The sequence below is a fragment of the Vidua chalybeata genome, unplaced genomic scaffold (genome assembly GCF_026979565.1).
Source record: "Vidua chalybeata isolate OUT-0048 unplaced genomic scaffold, bVidCha1 merged haplotype W_reject_23, whole genome shotgun sequence".
NCBI classification, from domain to species: domain Eukaryota; kingdom Metazoa; phylum Chordata; class Aves; order Passeriformes; family Viduidae; genus Vidua; species Vidua chalybeata.
This window is the reverse complement of record NW_026530349.1, coordinates 1-17,663: the sequence shown is the minus strand read 5'-3', so window position 1 is coordinate 17,663 and position 17,663 is coordinate 1. Positions and strand designations below refer to the sequence as shown.

General features: G+C 54.2%; 3 protein-coding genes across 5 annotated transcripts; all 3 read right to left on the bottom strand.

Annotated features, from left to right (window-relative positions):
- Nucleotides 1-2,436: 2,436 nt before the first annotated feature.
- LOC128783193 (olfactory receptor 14I1-like) lies at nt 2,437-3,712 on the bottom strand. Its single transcript, XM_053933823.1, has 2 exons — nt 3,060-3,712; nt 2,437-2,700 (listed from the first exon to the last, which is right to left on the bottom strand). The coding sequence occupies exons 1-2, from the start codon at nt 3,447-3,449 to the stop codon at nt 2,437-2,439; spliced, it is 654 nt and encodes a 217-aa protein (XP_053789798.1). The 5' UTR covers nt 3,450-3,712.
- Nucleotides 3,713-5,783: 2,071 nt separating this feature from the next.
- On the bottom strand, nt 5,784-10,499 carry LOC128783186 (uncharacterized). 2 transcript variants are annotated; one of them, XR_008429027.1, is made up of 2 exons: nt 6,499-10,499; nt 5,784-6,357 (listed from the first exon to the last, which is right to left on the bottom strand). XR_008429027.1 is itself a non-coding variant. In XM_053933815.1 (2 exons), the coding sequence occupies exon 2, from the start codon at nt 8,120-8,122 to the stop codon at nt 7,178-7,180; it is 945 nt and encodes a 314-aa protein (XP_053789790.1). In that variant the 5' UTR covers nt 8,123-8,618; nt 9,512-10,499; the 3' UTR covers nt 5,784-7,177. The 2 variants fall into 2 exon arrangements, 1 of the variants encoding a protein (XP_053789790.1); XM_053933815.1 differs by having other exon boundaries at nt 5,784-8,618; nt 9,512-10,499.
- A 1,180-nt stretch (nt 10,500-11,679) lies between these two features.
- LOC128783185 (zinc finger protein 239-like) lies at nt 11,680-13,496 on the bottom strand. 2 transcript variants are annotated; one of them, XM_053933814.1, is made up of 3 exons: nt 12,983-13,496; nt 12,745-12,823; nt 11,680-12,556 (listed from the first exon to the last, which is right to left on the bottom strand). In XM_053933814.1, the coding sequence occupies exons 2-3, from the start codon at nt 12,794-12,796 to the stop codon at nt 11,718-11,720; spliced, it is 891 nt and encodes a 296-aa protein (XP_053789789.1). In that variant the 5' UTR covers nt 12,797-12,823; nt 12,983-13,496; the 3' UTR covers nt 11,680-11,717. The 2 variants fall into 2 exon arrangements, with proteins under 2 accessions (XP_053789789.1, XP_053789788.1); XM_053933813.1 differs by having other exon boundaries at nt 11,680-12,823.
- Between the last annotated feature and the right edge of the window lie 4,167 nt (nt 13,497-17,663).

Sequence of the window (17,663 nt, the reverse complement as noted above, 5' to 3'; positions counted from 1 at the left end):
AACCAAGGTGCCAGTGCTGCTCCTCAGGGACTCCTGGAATGAAGGCAACATGCTGGACACCGTCTTGGCCCTTGGGACCAAGAGGCCATTGTGGCACTGCGGGACCAAGGAGAGCATTGCTGCCTTACCAGGCCTTATGGAACCAAGGATCCACTGTGACACTGCAGGGCCCAAGGATCCAAGGGGTTTGGTGACACCAAGGGGTCCCATGGAACCAAAGGGACATTGTGACACTGCGAGGCCTCAAGGAATCATGGAGACCATTGGGACACTCTGGGGCCTCATGGAACCATGGTGACACCAAGTTGTCTGTGAGTGTTGATCTGCTGGAGGGTAGGAGGGCTCTGTACAGGGCCCTGGACAGGCTGGATCCAGGGCCCAAATCCAACAAGGTGAGGTTGAACAAGTCCAAGTGCCGGGTCCTGCACTTTGGCCACAACAACCCCTGCTGCGCCACAGGTTGGGGACAGAGGGGCTGGAGAGCAGCCGGGAAGAAAGGGACCTGCAGGGACTGATGGACAGCAGGCTGGACATGAGCCAGCCGTGTGCCAAGGTGGCCAAGAAGGCCAATGGCTCCTGGCCTGGATCAGGAATGGTGTGGCCAGCAGGTCTGGGACCCCAATTTAGGAAGGACATGGAGCGGCTGGAGTGTGTCCAGAGAAGGGCAACAAGTCTGGTGAGGGGTCTGGAGCACAAGTCCTGTGAGGAGAGGCTGAGGGAGCTGGGGTTGTTGATCCTGGAGAAGAGGAGGCTCAGGGGAGACAAGGCGGTGTCAGGGCACAGGCTGGACTTGATGATCTGCAAGGTCTTTTCCAACGTTGCTGATTCTGGGATTCTCTGAAACCACCCTTGGAGCAGGTGCAGGAGGAGCCCTGGGCCTCCTCAGCAGAAGCTGCAGCAGCCCAGGTCCCTCAGCTTCTCCTCACAGCCCCAAAGCCCATCCTGTCAGTCCTGCAGAGCCTCTGCAGCTCCTCCTCCTTGCCCAGAACAGGGAGCCCCACAGGCAGACACAGCAGCCCAGATGTGCCCCCCTGGCCTGGGCTGCCTCTGGCCAGGGAGCAGCACGAGGCACTGCAGGAGCCTGCAGACAATTCCTGCAGCACTTGTGGGATGATCCTGCTCCCCAAGGAACGTTCCCATGGTGCCAAGTCAGGAACTGCAATGGGGAGTGGGGCCAGAGAGGAAAGGGCAAACAGGGATGGGCTGTGTGCAGGGGAGGGAACAGGGCTGGGCAAGAGGAAGAAATCTGCAGCAGGAAGAGTAAGAAAGCAGAGGTGAAGCCAAGGAAAAGCTCAGGGCAGTTTGGGGGTGGCTGCCAGGCAGCCCTGGCTCTGAGCAACAGCGTCTGCAGCGGGACAGGAAAGTCCCAGCTGATGGGAACAAACTTTCTGGCTGAGTGCAGAGGCCAGGACAAAGCTGAGTGCTTTCCCTGGCGTCCCCCAGCCCTTCCTGGCCCCAGGGGCTGATGGCATTTGTGCTCCCTCAGGTTCATGTCCCCACAGCACCAGCACGGGGGTGCTCCCGCCTGCTGTGTGCAATGCAAACAGGGGCTCCTGAGCCAGCGCTGCCGTGTCTGTGCCTGCAAGGATGCGGCACCTGTGTGAGCTGGGGGAGAGGCCAGGGCTGCAGAGGGGGGATGTTGTTGGCAGCTCCATGAGGACGCTCTGGGACGCTGCCCTGGGCTGTGCAGCGCACTGGGGATGGATCAGCCCCTGCTCTGCTGCTCCTTCCCGTCTCCCCCAGGGCCCTGGCAGAGCACCAGCCATGCTGTTTGCCCCCAGCCTGCCCACAGCCAGCCTGGGGCTGCTGACGGGGGTTTTCTGTGCTGAGCATTGGCCTGGCCGTGTTCTTGAGAGAGCCTGGGCAAGGAGCCTGGAGCCCCCAGGCCCTGGCCTGAGGCGTCAGCGCTGCCCCAGCAGTGCCCATGGCCTGTCCCTGCTGCAGCCCCGGCACTGCCACCCCCAGGACTGTGCCCGGCCCCGAGAGCACTCAGGCCCTGCAGCAACACCAGGGCCACCAGGGCAGCGGGGCAGGGCCACGGGAGCAGCACTGGCAACACCAAGTGCTGCTGCTGCTGCTGGGCACAGCTGCTGTGCCAGCACTGATCTGCCCCCAGCTCTGCACACAGACATTGCTGCTGCAGCTCCAGAGAAGGCAACAAAAGGGCAGCTCTGCAGAAATCTGTGCTGGGAGATCCTTGAGTTCCTTTAAAGCCACCGAGAGCGCAACCCCTCATTGACACAGTCTGTGGCCACAGGGAAAGTGGAGAGAAACAAAATGAGAAATGGCACAAACAATGACATTTCTTTGTGGACAATATTGAAAAAATGAAACAAAGAAAAAGAACATGCAAAATGAAACCAACAAGAAGTACCAAAGATGACTTTTATTATAAGTTATTTTGCAAAATTTCTCAGCAGTTTAATATTTCCAAAACTATGCAGTCATCAGTCTCCTCACTGCAGCCTTGAGCTCCTGGTTCCTCAGGCTGTAGATGAGGGGGTTCAGGGCTGGAGGCACCACCGAGTACAGAACTGACAGGGCCAGATCCAGGGATGGGGAGGACATCGAGGGTGGCTTCAGGTGAGCAAACATGATAGTGCTGAGGAACAGGGAGACCACAGCCAGATGAGGGAGGCAGGTGGAAAAGGCTTTGTGCCATCCCTGCTCAGAGGGGATCCTCAGCACGGCCCTGAAGATCTGCACATAGGAGAAAACAATGAACACAAAACAGCCAAATACCAAACAGCCACTAACAGCAATGAGCCCAAGTTCTCTGAGGTTTGACTGTGAGCAGGAGAGCTTGAGGATGTGTGGGATTTCACAGAAGAACTGTCCCAGGGCATTGCCATAGCACAGGGGCAGGGAAAATGTATTGGCTGTGTGCATGAGAGCATTGAGAAAGGCACTGGCCCAGGCAGCTGCTGCCATATGGGCACAAGCTCTGCTGCCCAGGAGGGTCCCGTAGTGCATGGGTTTGCAGATGGACATGTAGCGGTCGTAGCACATGATGGTTAGCAGGAAATACTCTGCTGCAGCGCAGAAAACAAAAAAAAAACCTGAGCAGCACATGCTGTGTAGGAGATGGTGCTGGTGTCCCAGAGGGAATTGTGCATGGCTTTGGGGACAGTGGTGCAGATGGAGCCCAGGTGGCTGAGGGCCAGGTTGAGCAGGAAGAAGAACATGGGCGTGTGCAGGTGGTGGCCGCAGGCTCCGGCGCTGATGATGAGGCCGTTGCCCAGGAGGGCAGCCAGGGAGATGCCCAGCAAGAGGCAGAAGTGCAGGAGCTGCAGCTGCCGCGTCTCTGCCAGTGCCAGCAGGAGGAAGTGGCTGATGGAGCTGCTGTTGGACATTTGCTGTGCCTTGGCATTGGGATCTGTATTCAAATTAATCATGGAATAGTTGACTTTGGAGAGAACTTTAAATATCCCAGCCCGGCCTGGGGGCATTTTCCCCCCACTGCCTGCCCTGGGCTCTGCTGCCTGGAGCTGTCCCTGCCAGCAGCTGCTTCCCTGTTCCCAGGGCTGGGCCCTGCCAGTGCTGCCAGAGCCCAGCCCAACCCTGGGGGCTCAGCTCTGCCCTGCAGACCCCTCCCATCTCTGGCTCTGCCCAGGGGCAGCTCTGGCTCTGCGGGCTCCGATGGCAATGTCAGTCCAACCCTGAGGAGGCTGGAAAAGCGATACTGATGCTGCCTCTAAGGGGCCCTTCGCTGATTTCTGTCACTGCCTGGTTTATTAATGTCATAGAGAAAAATTCTGTTTTTCTCAGCCTAAACTGAGAGATGAATATCTATGTGCAATTTCCTATCCAGGTAACCCAGAGCAGTAGAATTAAAAATGCAGGATTTGCCAATTTATGCAGCCCCTGCCTTGCTGTGCTCCCTGTATAATCTGCCTGGAAATGTTCTGCAGTTAAATGCCATGCTGGGAGCAGTCCTGAACAGTGCAGCATCCTCACCACACAAGGAGAACAATTCCAAGCCTTTCCAGCTGTCTCCTTCCACCCACATCTTGTTCCCCAGCGCTGGCAGCAGCTCCCCGGGCCGGCTGAGAGCTGTCCCTGGCAGGCAGCAGAGTCCCTGGCCCAGCACAGCGCCCTGGGCTGCAGGACCCTGCTCTGCAGGACAGCCCTGGGCACCCCTGGCTGCTCTGCACAAGAGACCATCAGAGAATGGACTCACAGGGGCTGTGGGCATTGGGATGTTCCAGCTTGAGGAGATCACTGCAGGAGCTGCAGCTGCATTGTCCTGCAGCCAGAGGTTCCTGTGCCAAGGGCTGGCAGTGATTCTGCCCCAGGCACTTCTCAGCACCTTCCCAGCCCTGACTGATTGAAGCTCTCTGTGCCTCTGGGCTGTGCCCGCGCTGGCTGCAGGCGGTGCCCCAGCCCTGCTGGGCTGGCAGAAGAGCTGCTCATCCAGAGAAATGTGCTTTTGAAGCTCTGCTTGCTTACCAGCATCACCCTCTGTGCCAGGAGCCCGGCCCAGCTCAGCAGCACAGACACAGCACAAGGACTTGAATGAGCCTCTGGGGCTTTGTGCTCAGGCCCTGAACATCAGGCCCTGAGAGGGAGCTGAAGAAACCTCTCCAGAACTCCAAGTCAGAATCCAACTCCAAAGGTTCTTTGACTTTTAATGGGTCCCAGTGTGGGACACGAGTGAGAAAGTGTCCCCAGGCCCCAGGCAGAGCAGAGAACTGCAGGCACTGATGACAGGTGGGGACAAAGAGAAGCCCAGTCTTGGTGGCCTGGGGCACAGCAGGGTCTGTGCCACCAAGGGCTGTCAGGAGACACCTTGTCCTGAGGCACTGGGGCCTCCTGGCACAGCCCCAGCCAGGCTGGCCACTGTCAGCCCCTTGTCCTGCCCTCAGCATCCCCCCCTAGCCCACATCCCAGTGGCCTCAAGGATCTTCTGGAAGGAGTCCCTGGGGAGCCTTGCTCAGGAATGGCCCTGGGGGCTCCACAATGCTCCCAGGGACTGCAGGTTTTTCAAAGGACTTTGGCTTTAGCCTTGCAGTCTCTGAGAGCTTTCTGCAATCATGGCCTCCAATTATTTGCTGTAATTAGTCCCTGGAGAGGCTTTGTCAGCAACAACACTCAGTGGGGCTCATTAATGCTTCAAGGTACTTCAGTTCTTTTAAGGGACTTGGTGTTTCCCTTTCGATACAGACTCTGTGAGAGGTTTGTGCAATCATGGCCCCAATTATCTGCTTTAACGAGTCCCTTGAGAGCTTTGCGCTGGCACTCAGTGGGGCTCATTAATACTTTGAGATACTCAAATTTTTTAAGGTACTTTGGATTTTCCTTTTCATACTGAGAGGTTTTTGTGCCATTTTGAGTCTCTGTGAGGTTTCTGCGCCGTCCTGGCCTCCAGTTCTCTCCTCCAAGGAGCTCATGAGGAGCCTGTGTTGGGGATGGACCTCAGTGGCACCCATTAATGCCTGGAGAAACTTTGGGCTTTTCTTGTGACTTTGACTCCTGGAAAGGTTTGTGCAATCTCCTCTCAGGCCCTGAGGTTCCAGGGCTCAGCTCCAAATGCACCACGGGGCTCATTAGGATCAAGCAAGTCCTGACAAACCATGGCTCTGCCTTGATTTCCCTCTGCTCAATGCAGTTCATCAGGAAGTTTCTGTAGTGCTTTTGGTTCACAATTTGAGATTTCTCGTCCAATGCATCAATTAGTGTGGTGGGTTCAGTGCTGGCTAGTTGCCAGTGCACTCTCTAGAATATACTTACTCATTTCCTGCTCTGAGATAGGATTAGGAGAAAGGCAAAGTAGGCTCAAAACATTAAAATGGTGTAAATCAAAGTTTATTAACAGTAACTAAAAGAAAGAGTAATAAGAATCTGAACAAAACTTCAAGAACATTTCCTCTCCATACAACCTGACAATGTAAAGAGACAAAACCTAAAATTTTCTGTCAGTTTTCCACCTCTTGAATAGTCTTTCTTCAGTCCACTTAGGGAGAGAAGTTCCTCTTGTTCATGTTATGGAGACTTCTCCACAAGAAAACAGTTCTCTCATGGCTTTTCATTTCCACAAATAGCAGCTGCCTGGAATAATCTGCAATCGTGAAGTCCCTCCCATTTTTTACAGCTTTTCCCACAGCTGTGTTTATGGGCCATGCCATCTTATGGGGTATTGGTTTAAAGATGAGCTGTTTAAGAGCAAAGGTTCTCTTCATCTATTTCTGAAATCCTCTTCATCTCCGGGAACAGAGATCTTCTTCTTCTCTCACTGAGGGCACAGGGTCTCATCACTCTGCTCTCTTTGTCTGTTCAAACTTCTCATGGGATCACAGCTACTGCAGCATTTGCTTCCTTTAGCAGGGAGGCCTTTGCTGAGCAAGTCATCTCCCCATTCTTTTCAATGCATTATAGGGAAAAAGAGAGTCTGATGTATCAATTCCATCCTTCTCCACGGCTTTACCAGAGGATTTCAGCCCCAAGGTCAAGGCATCTCCTCATCCCTCCCATCTGGGACTCAACTTCCTCTTCACTGACCTCGGTGTCTTCACGTTGCTCCTGTGTGTGCCTGCACTTTGTCCTTTTCTCTCCCTGGAGGGAGGATGGAAGCACGGGAAGAGTCAATATCTCAGGCGGGGCCTGCAGATGGTTGCGTGAGCCCGGCCGGGCTGGGTCCTTGCGGCAGGAGCTGTTTTCCCATGGAGGTTTGTGCAGCGGCTGCGCTGGGGCTGTGTCAGGCTGGGCGGCGCAGGGGGCAGGGCCAGGATCTCAGCAGCCAGGCCAGAGCAGAGCAGCAGCAGCTCATAGTCTAAGAAAATCACTAGAGGACAGGGCCAGCCTGACCTGTCTGTCCTGGCTACATTTGTCAGGGAGAAATCCTTGGATATATGGAATTTGGGAGGCCAAATTCTAATTTTTGTCATGGACCTTGGACATGAAGGCCAGGTTCTTTTCAATAGGAAGGAAGGAACAGAGCCCCAATGTTTCCCAGGTGGATGAGAGGTGACCATCAGAAGGCAAGGCCAGCCAGAGTTGGCAGGTTTTTTTCTGGGAGATACTCTTGCATAGAGGAAATTTTTCAGGGAGGAAACCAGTTTTGGCAATGGGCATCTGAAAAGATGGACAGTTCTTTCCCACAGCAAGGAAAGCACGAAGCCCCAGTGCTCCAGGAGCTGATGAGAGGCAGCCCTTGGCATTCCAAGATCAGCCAGACCTGTCAGGTGGCCCCTGGGAGGCCAAGCCAGCCAGACCTGTTCCATGTTCCCTCGGTTCCATGGGGCCCCACAGTGTCCCAATGGTCCCTTGCTCCCAGGAGGCCCTGAGGTGTCACAATGCCCCTTGGTGACACGAGGCCCTGAAGGGTCCTCATGGCCTCCATGGTTCCATCAGGCCTCACAGAGTCATGATGGTCTCTGGGTCCATGAAGCCCCGCTGTGTCACCATGGCCCCTTGGTTCCATGGGCTCCAGTGGTGCCACAATGATCCCCTTGGTTCCATGAGGTGCCCACAGTGTCACAGGGATCTCCATGGGAAGGAAAGAATCGAGCCCCAGTGTGGCAGGGGCAGCCACCAGAGGCCAAGGCCAGCCAGACTTGACGGTACTGGCAGATTTTGGCTGGGAACAGCCCTCGGATATAGGGAATTTTTGAGGTGGAATCCCAATTTCAGACATGGACACCTGGAGGAGAAACACAATTCTTTTCCATGTAAAGAAAAGCACGGAACACCGGTGCTTGAGGGGCAGATGAAAGGCGGCTATCAGAGGCCTAAGGCAGCAAGATGTCTCTGTCCTGATAGCTTTTGTCTGAAAGCAACCCTTGGATATAGGGAATTTGGGAGGTGGAACCCCAATTTTGGCCATTTCTGTGTAGATAAGAAGGACAGTTCTATTCCATAGGAAGGAAAACACTGAGCCCAAGTGTTTCAAAGACAGAACACGAGAGAGATGGGGTTCCTGGGAAGCCAAGCCAGCCAGACCTGTTTGTCCTGGCAGCTTTTGTTGTGGAGGGATCTTTGGATATATGGAATTTGGGAGAAGGAATCTCAATTTTGACCACGGACACCTTGAGAAGAAGGGCAGTTCTTTTCTATAGGAAGGAAAGCACTGAGCCCCGGTGTTTTGAAAGCAGGTGAGAGGCAGCCCCCAAGAGGCCAAGGGCATCCAGACCTGTCTGTCCTGGCTGATTTCACTGGGGAGCAATCCTTGGATGTACAGACTTTTGGAGGTGGAATCCCAATTTTGGCCATGGGCACCTGGTCAGGATTGGATGATTTTTTGGTGCAGGAAAGAAAAGCATGAAGTCCAAGTGTTCTGGAAGAAGATGAGAGGTGGCCACCCTTAGGCCAAGCCAGCCAGACCTGTCTCTCCTGGCATCTTTCATCTAGGGGCTATCCATGGACCCTGGGAATTTTGGAGGTGGAATCTCAATTTTGGCCGTGGGTGGCTGGACAGGAAGATGAGTTCTTTTCATTAGGAAGGAAAGCACAGAGCTCCAGTGTTTCAGAGGCACATGAGTGCCAGCCCTCAGGAAGCCAAGGCCAGCCAGACTTGTCAGTCCTGGCAGCTTCTGTCTGGGAGCTGTCCTTGGATATAGGGAATTCTGGAGGCAGATGCCTAATTTTGGCCATGGGTGCCTGGTGGAGATGGATGGTTTTTCCTATAAGAAAGAAAAGCACATGGTCCCAGTGTCTCAAAGGCAGATGAGAGGTAGCCCCAGGTGGCCAAGCCAGCCAGATCTGTTCCATGTTCCCTTGGTTTTGTGGGACCCCACAGTGTCACAATGGTCTCCTTGGTTCCATGAGGCCCTGGAGTGTCACAATGTCCCCCTTGCTTCTGCAGTGTCACAATGGCCCCTTGGTTCCACAGAGCCCTGATGTGTCACAATGGCCCCTTGGCTCCACACGCCCTCGCTGTGTCACAACAGCTCCTCTGTGACACTGCGGGCTCCACAAGGTCACCACGGACCCTTGGTTCCTTGGGGCCACCGAGTTCCACAATGGTCTCCTTGATTCCATGAGGCCCCACAGTGTCACAATGGCCCCTTGGTTCCATGGGCCCAACAGTGCCACAGTGATCCCTTGGTTCCACAACTTCCCACAGTGTCACACCGGGCCCTTGGTTCCATGAGGATCTGGAGTGTCACACAGATTTGTGACATTTGTCCTTGCTGCCCCTCACATCCCACTGCCCCACAAACAGCCCTGAGCCACCCGTGAGGGACAGGCCCTGCTGTGCCAGGCTGGGCTCAGGGCTTGGCCTTTCTGCTTCCCCCAGCCAGCCCAGGCCTTGCTCAGCATTGCAGTTCCCTGCTCTGAGCCTTTGGCTCCCTGCTGTCCTGGCCTCAAGGATCTGCTCTCACCAGTCCCTGGGGAGCCTTTGCAGGCCCTGCCCTCAGTGGGGCCCAGTGATGCTGCAAGGGCCTTGGAGTTTTGCTTCTGACTCCTTGAGCAGCTTCTTCAGCCTTCTCAGTGTCTGAGTGTCCTGGACACAGCCCCAAATCCATCGTGGGTATCTTTAAATATAGAAAGCCTTTGGGGGTCTTTCACTTACTTAAATGGTCTTCAAGTCTCCAGGGCTTGTGCAACTGATTGGAGTTCTGTAAAAGAGAAAGATTTCAAAGTGCACCTCATAGTTTTTTATTTAATCAAGTAAGTATTTTTTAAAAATTTCTGGTTCAGAGAAGAGCTGATAGAAGCATTCCCCAGGTGATCTTGATGCTGAATGTCTCCTTAGGAGGTCTGGGCATGTAGAAGAATGAGCCCCTTGAGGGCTGACCCTGTTTGGACAAGCTGCTCCCCAGCCCCAGCCTCACCATGTCTGACATGGCCCACCTGGCACTGACATCCCTGTGCCCTGCAGCAGAACCTTGTCCCTGAGCTCTGCAGCTCCATGTCCCAGCCCAGTGCACTGTGTCCCACCTGCTCTCCTCAGGGCTCTGCCTGCACACAGGCCCAGGAGAAGTTTTCCTCTTGGGAAGGAAAGAATGGAAAAGCCTGAGCAGGTTTCCTGAACAACAAACTCCACTCAGGAAGCACCTGCTCAGTACAGGCTGCCTGGAATGGTGTCACCTTTCTACAGGGGACAGTGTGGCCAGAAATGATCTCTGGAAGCAGAATTCTCTGAGTCTCCCAGCTGAATTCTCTGTCCCTGTCCTTTCCCTGGATCTCTGTTGCAGATGGAAGCTGCTGGTGCCATCCTCACCTTTAAGCTCTCTTTTGAATGCAAAAAGAGAACTGCTCTTCCCTTGCTTCCATGGAAGGAAGGGGCCATTTTGGCACTGAGGGGGTGACGTGGAAGCAAGGAGTCAATTGTGACCCTGGGGTCCCATGGAAGCAAGAGGCCATGGTGACACAGCAGGGCCACGTGGATCCAGTGATCCATTGTGACACTGTGGATCCAAGGAGGCCATGGAGATACCCCCAGAACCTCATGGAACCAAGGAGCCCACGGTGACCCAGCGGGGCTGCATGGAGCCAATGGCCAATGGTGACACTGCCCATCCAAGGAGGCCATTTGGACACTGTGGAAGCTCATGGAGTCAGGTAGGCCATTGTGACACTGAGGAACTTCATGCCACCAAATATCCATGGTGACACAGCAGGGCACCACGGGAACCCAGGAACCGCTGCTGGCAGTGTGGAAACTCATGGAACCAGGGGCCCTTGTGGCACTGCAGAACCAACACAGCTGTTGCACCTTGTCCCCTGGCCCTTCACAGCTCCTTGGGAGGCACGGCAGGAGCAGCACCCTGGGAGCCTCGGGAATGCCCCTCTGGGATCCATGGCACATGCTCCCAGGGGCTGGAATTCCAGTTCCCAGCCAGGAAAAGATCTTCCTGCCCCTGAAGGCAGAACTCTTATGGAAGATCCAGAAGCCAAGTGGAGCAAGATCCTACAGTGACATTTCACTGCCACAGCCTTCAAAACTTCACCCATGGTGGTTGTAGCTCCTGGATTGGGAATGAAATCAGGGCAGGGCCTTTGGTGGGAGCTGCCCTGGGTCAAGGGAGACACTGAAAGAGAAACAGAGCAGGCAAAGAAAGGAAGGAGAGAAAAGAGGACACAAACACAAACAGCTGAGAAGGCGGCACTCGGGAAAACAAACCAGAACTGATGGAAAATGAATGGGACAGGAATCAATAATTCTGAAAGTTTTCTTTACTGCTAAAATACATCCTGCCCACCCAGTCCCACACAACCCAATCCCACTGCTCCAAATTTGGATCCCACTTCTCCCAATCTTCTTCCAACCCCATCTCACACTAGAGGCTAAGGAATTGAGTAATTTTGGCATGGGATTGAGGTTTTTTGAGGTTAGAACAAGCCATTTATAGATGGGATTGAGACTATTTTGGGGTAAGATTGTGTTGTTTTCAGTGGGACTGTTGTTTGTTGTTTGGAATGCAGAGAGATGAAGAACCCTGCCCAAAATCCCCCAAGGACCAACAAATCTTCCATAATATGTCCCCAAACCATAAATTCCCCCTCAATTAGCTGTGAAATGGTGAGACTTTAGACATCTCTGACAAATTTCTTTCTTTTTTTGTCCTATTTCAGGGGTTTTTATGTGATGAAGATACATCAGAAGAATATTAGGGCCAAACCAAAATGATAACCAGCCAGGTGTCTTCCCAACGTGGATCACAGGGAATGTGGGTCACCGGGGCTCTGACCAACGTGGGTCCACCCATGGGGGATGGAGTTGAAGCAGTGCACAAAGCTCTTCCTGCAGTTGGGGCACTTGCAGGGGGCTTCCCTTAGCGGTGGGTCCGTTGGTGTTTGATCAAGGCAGAGCTGCTGGAGAAGCTCTTCCCACATGTGGGACACTCGTAGGGCCTCTCCCCGGTGTAGATGCGCTGGTGGGTGACGAGGGTGGAGTTGTGTTTGAAGCCCTTCCCGCAGTCAGGGCAGAGGAAGGGCCTCTCCTCTGTGTGAATCTGCTGGTGCAGGAGGAGATGGGAGCTGGTCTGAAACCTCTTCTGACACTCAGGACACTCGTAGGGCCTCTCCCCAGTGTGGATCATTTGGTGGATGATCAGTTGGGACCTCTGGCTGAAGCCTTTCCCACATTCCCCACATTTGTATGGCCATTCTCCAGTGTGGATGATCTGGTGGCAGATCAAGTAGGACCTTCGGCTGAAGCTCTTCCCACATTCCCCACACTCGTAGGGCCTCTCCCCAGTGTGGATGCGTTGGTGGATGACGAGTTTGGATCTGCAGCTGAAGCCCTTCCCACACTCCTCACACTCATAGGGCCATTCCCCGGTGTGGATCATCTGGTGGCAGGTCAGGTTGTTGCTCCACCTGAAGCTCTTCCCACATTCCAAGCACTTGTGGGGCTTTTCCCCATCATGGAGCTGCTCATGGACCACCAGCTCCAAGCTCTGGCTGGAGCTCTGTCCACCTTCCTGGTACAGGGTGGGTCTTTCCTCCTCAGAGCACCCTGGGCTGGGTTTGCAGCCCTTCCTCCTGTGAGATATCTTGGGATTTTCCTCCCTACTGGATTCCTGCACTGTGGAGCTGCTCAAAACAGCATCTTCTACGAGGTTCGCCTGTGGGGATTTATCCTCCCTGGTCTCCATCCTCAGCTCCTGGTCTGGGGGGGAAGGACAAGGAGAGGATGGGATTTGCCTCCGTGCCAGAGGGAAGGGGAAGGAGATCCCCCCAGTGCATCCCCGGCAGGACGGCGTCGGCAGCGGGGTTGTCCTGCAGCCAGGGGCCATGGAGGACATGGGGGAGATGGAGCAGGAGAGAGGGGGAAAGGGGCACTGACTTCCTCCTCACCTGCCTGGGGGTCCCAGGGCTCCTTCGTCATCCTTGCAGCCTCCTCCCCCATGTGGCGACGGTTTGGGGATGGGAAATTCTGTTTTGGGAAGAAAACAAATGGTGCGCACACTGAGTTTTGTACTGGTTTGGAGCAAAGCAGGGCAAGAATTTATGCTGGAATTACAATTTAATGAGAAAATTAGGATCACGGCAATGATCCAGAAACACTGGCTTAATCTGACAGTCAGGATATAACCTGACACCCTGTTGGGCAGGGTGGTGGTAGCAGTCTGATGAAATGGTGGCTGCAGTCCTGTTGGAGTGATGAACGTGATTCTGTCAAAGCGGGGATCCTGCAGAAGGGTCTGGTCTTCCTCTGAAGGTCCAGTGGTGCTTATGGAGCTCTTGTCCTCTGGGAATCCAGTAGGCAAGGTGCTCCTGGTGTTGCAAGGGTGAGATTATATCCAGGCAGGAATGCTTGGTTCCTCCCCCTGGGCGGAGCATCCCACAATGGGGTGATGTAATTTTATCAGTCCTGCAGTGACACTCAATGGCCCATTAACAGAAGATGGCCCCTGCAGGGCGTTATCAGGGCTGAGTCATGGCAGAGATAAAGAACACTGCCCCACCTGTTTATCACAGTTCATGAAGATGGTGACTGAAAACACACTTTTGGTTACATCTTACATTGTCACCTGAAACAGTGAGGCAATCCCTGCTCGGGGTGGGGGGTGAACACCACCCCCCTTACCCAAACTGGCTCAGGTGTAAAACCCCACCCTGGGAAGGCCCCGCACACAGGGGACAATGTCACACTCGCCCTGCCCCAGGGGAGGTCTCTGTCCCTGTCACTCCCTTGCTCTCCCCCTTTTCTCTTTCTTTCCATCTCTCTCTCTACCTCACATTTCCTGTTCAATAAAATCCACTTTGGATTTGGTCTCGTTAGCACCTTAATTGGGGCAGAGGCACCTCTCTAAGAATTTTATTAACAGATTGTGACACTATTTTGGTGCAGTGAGTTCAGGGCACTGTTGCCTGACCCCAAGTGCCTTTGACAACAGCATGGTTCCCTCCTCTGAGGAGGTTCTGGCTCTTTCTGGAGGAACTCTTGGAAACTTGGATGCAGCTTCCTCTGAGGGACTTATGGGAGAACTTATTAGGAAAATGGCGGTTGTGGGTGGCCAGTGTAAAGAAAATATTTTGTTGTCCTTCCTTGAAAAGTTTGTTCAGATCACTGGAGGAAAGGGAGCCAGACTGACAAGGATCATTCATCACAAGGTGAGGAACACAAGGCTACTCAAGTCCTAGAAGAAGCCCAGCTCAAGTAGCTAAATTCCCTAATAACCCCCAAATTTACAGGCTTGGGGGCTTTGCCAAATGTGAGAATCATTTTCTTCGTCCCTGTCACCTTTGTGACAGCTACACAGAGCTTTCCCTTCCTTTGAATAACCTGTATTGAGCCGAATTTCCACTTTTCTTTGATCAGAACCTGCCAGCAGCAGAGCTGGAGCTGTGCAGGAACTGATGAAACTTGGAATTGCCACAGAACTGCTTCTATTGTCAGTTTATTCATGTTTGGGATTTGTTTGCATTCCCATCGCAAGTGACTTGTGGGAAGATCAAATATTCATCAAAGTATTTATGCAGAGTTAAATTAATTTCTGCCAAGTTTATTTTGTCCGGTACCCAGGGGATGCTCGAGGGGTCTCTGTGCCTCTTGCCCTGGGGGATGCTTGGGAGGGGCTTGGATGGCTTGTCCCTGTCCCTGGCCATCAGACCATAGTAGAACAGGGCACAATTTAATAACAATCACGCTCTTCCCTGAGCTATGTGCAACGTCCCAGCAGTGTCTGATGAGTCCACCATCCACAGGTGATTTCCATACTAAAATTGATTTTAGACAAACGTGGTTCTGTGAAAGATATAACCACAATTAAGTTCTTGTGTCAGGATGCTCGTCCTGGAGCGGGGATAAAACAGCTCAGAACAATTCCTGATTTGCAAAGCTGTCAGTGGTGGATGGAGAAGGGAGGTCAGGCTGCTTTTGGTGTTGAGGAAATGCTGAAACCAGCCTGACTCATTTCATCTCCTCCTGGCCTGGCTGATCTCCCCTCTGTCCCCTTCCACCCATTGGCTTTTGTCTCCCAGCAGGCCCCCAGTGAAGAGCCTGGCTCTGTGTTCTCCATCCCCTCCTCGCTGGCACTGCCAGGCTGGGATGAGGAGCCCCTCAGCCTTCCCTGCTCCGGGCTGGACAAGCCCAGCTCCCTCAGCCTCTGCTCACAGCCCAGGGGCTCCAGCCCCACCTTGGAGGCCCTTCCCTAAGCCTGCTCCAGCTGCCAGACATCTTTCCTGCCCTGGGGAACCCAACCCAGGCCACAGGGCCCTGGGTAATCCACGTCCTTGATGTCCTGGTCACACAGCCCAGCCCCTTGTGCCCGTGTCAGGCTCTGGGGTGGATCCTGTGGAACATCCTTTGGTGGAGGCTGTGGCTCCAGGTGGGCCGGGGGGATACCGGGGGACAGGGACCCCGCTGGGCATGAACAGCATTGGAGTTGTTGGGAGAAACTGTGAGGGGGAGCTGGGGCGGAGTGACCAACCCAGTGACCTCACAGAGCCCTCCTGGGATGTCACACAGCCCCTCTGGGATGTCACAGCCTGCTCTGGGATGTCACAGCCCATTCTCTAATGTCACACAGCTGGTCTCTGAGGTCACAGCAGAGTCTGTGATGTCATAGTCTGCTCTGTGATGTCAGACCTCTGCCCTGTGATGTCACAGCCAGCTCTGTGATGTCACTGAGGCAGTCTATGATGCCATTGCTGCTCGATGACCTCACATACCCCACTCTGTGATGTCATAGCCTACTCTGTGACCTCATGTTACCAGATGATAAATTGTCTGCACCAGGTGAGCTGACACCTGGAGCTTGTTCTCCAAAGCCCCAGGCCCAGGGAACCACACAATGCCCATTGTGTGAGAAGGGGAGCTGGAAGTTCAGCAGCCTCAGTGTCCTGCCAGCTCAGCCAGGCCCACTGATGTCGCTATTGGACACGAAATGAGGACACAGGAGCTTGGGAAGTTCAAAGGAGAAAGAGACAGAGTTTTATTGGAACATCTGGTATTTATAGAATTCCAAAGGTGGCTGTGGATTGGAGGGTGGAATTACCACCTCTCCAACCACACTGGTCCAAAGATCAATCAATTATTTCTCTCCCCCCACAGAGAAAGATGGAAACTATTCTATTTATACATGAAATTGCGTGGGAACTCTGACTCTCAAATATGTAAACATTATCGGAACGCTAAAGAAGTTTATGAGAACTTTAAAACTTTCAAAAGAACTATTAAAGAAAACTTAACACTTAAAAATCAGGGCAACACCTCCCCTCTTTCCTGAGGAAGGGGGAAACCCAGTGCTCTTTTCTTCTGGTGCCTCCTCCTCTCCTCAGCTGAGGATGTCAAACTCTCCAGGAGCAGGAAAATCCCCATTCCCCGTTTCCTCGTGGCTGCAGCCTGGAACATCCACTCAGAACAAAGAACTTTCTGACAGCCCTGCTGAATGACACCGGGAGGAGGTTTTGAGAAAGGGAGGAAATTGTATTTTGATAGGAAATAAAGTTACAAAATTATTTCTTTCTGTCCCGTTCATTTTCAGTCCGTTGCAGTTCTGTTTGCAGAGTGCCACCTTCTCAGCTGATTGTGTTTGTGTCCTCCTTTCTCTCCTGCCTCTCTTTGCCTGCTCTCTTTCTCTCTCTGTGTCTCCCTTGAGCCAGGGCAGCTGCCACCAAAGACCCTGCCCTGATTTAATTCCCAGTGCAGGAGCTGCAACAACCATGGGTGAAGTTAGGAAGGCTGGCAGTGAAATGTCACTGTAGGATCTTGCTGCACTTGGCTTTTGGCCCCTTCTTAAGAGCTCTGCCTTCAAGGGCAGGAAGATCTTTTCCTGGCTGGGAACTGGAATTCCAGCCCCTGGGAGCGTGTGCCACGGATCCCAGAGGGGCATTCCCGAGGCTCCCAGGCTGCTGCTCCTGCCGCGCCTCCCAAGGAGCCGTGCAGGGCCCGGGGACAAGGTGCAGCAGCTCCGTGGGCTCCTGCAGCACGCAGCAAAGGTGGCTTTGCTGGACATTTCCCAGCACATTCCCGGCTGCAGGCAGAGGGAGGGAGGAAAGGGAAGCGAGTCCCTGACACAATCCCGGAACGATTGGGGTGGGAACGGACCCTGCCCGCGGGTTACGATCCCGTGAGGGAGAGACGCCTCCGCCCCAGGGAAGGTGCAAATGAGACCACGGGAGCGCAACCTGCGGATTCGACTGAACGTGGATTGAACGGAACAAGAAATGGGAAGGAGAAAGGCAGAGAAAGAAATAGTAAAGAGATCTCAGAGAGAGAGAAAGAAATCGGAAAAGGTCTCAGAGAGACAGAAAGAAATAGGAAAAGGCTCCGGCCCGGCCTGCGCAGCTCCCCGGGACAGCCGCAGGGCGTGGCGCCTTTCGCAATTCCAGCCAATCAGAGAAGGCGCTGAACAATTTCCAGCCAACCAGAGCTTTTCTCGCCGATGACTCACCAGTTGCCGGGCGGACCCGCAGAGCCCGGCGGCCCCGCCAGCGGAATTTCGGGCTCGGCCCGGGGGGACGGATCCGCACCGGGGGGCCCCGAGCCCCCTGCCCACCCCTGGGGCCCATCGGGGCTCCCCGCACCCAGCAGCCGGTGCTGGGGCGGCCGCGGGGCAGAGGGGTGGAAAGGGAGCTCCGGGCTGGGAGCGGAGGGAATGCGGGAGGAAGAGGAGGGAGAGGGAGGAGGAGGAGGAGGAGGAGCAGCAGGAAGAGGAGCGGGAGAATCCCGCCGCTCGCACCGCTCGCACGCTGGTCTGCAGCACCCCCTGCCCTCGGGAGCATCGCCCCCAGCCCCGAGCCGCAGGTGAGGGGGAGGCCGAGCTCGC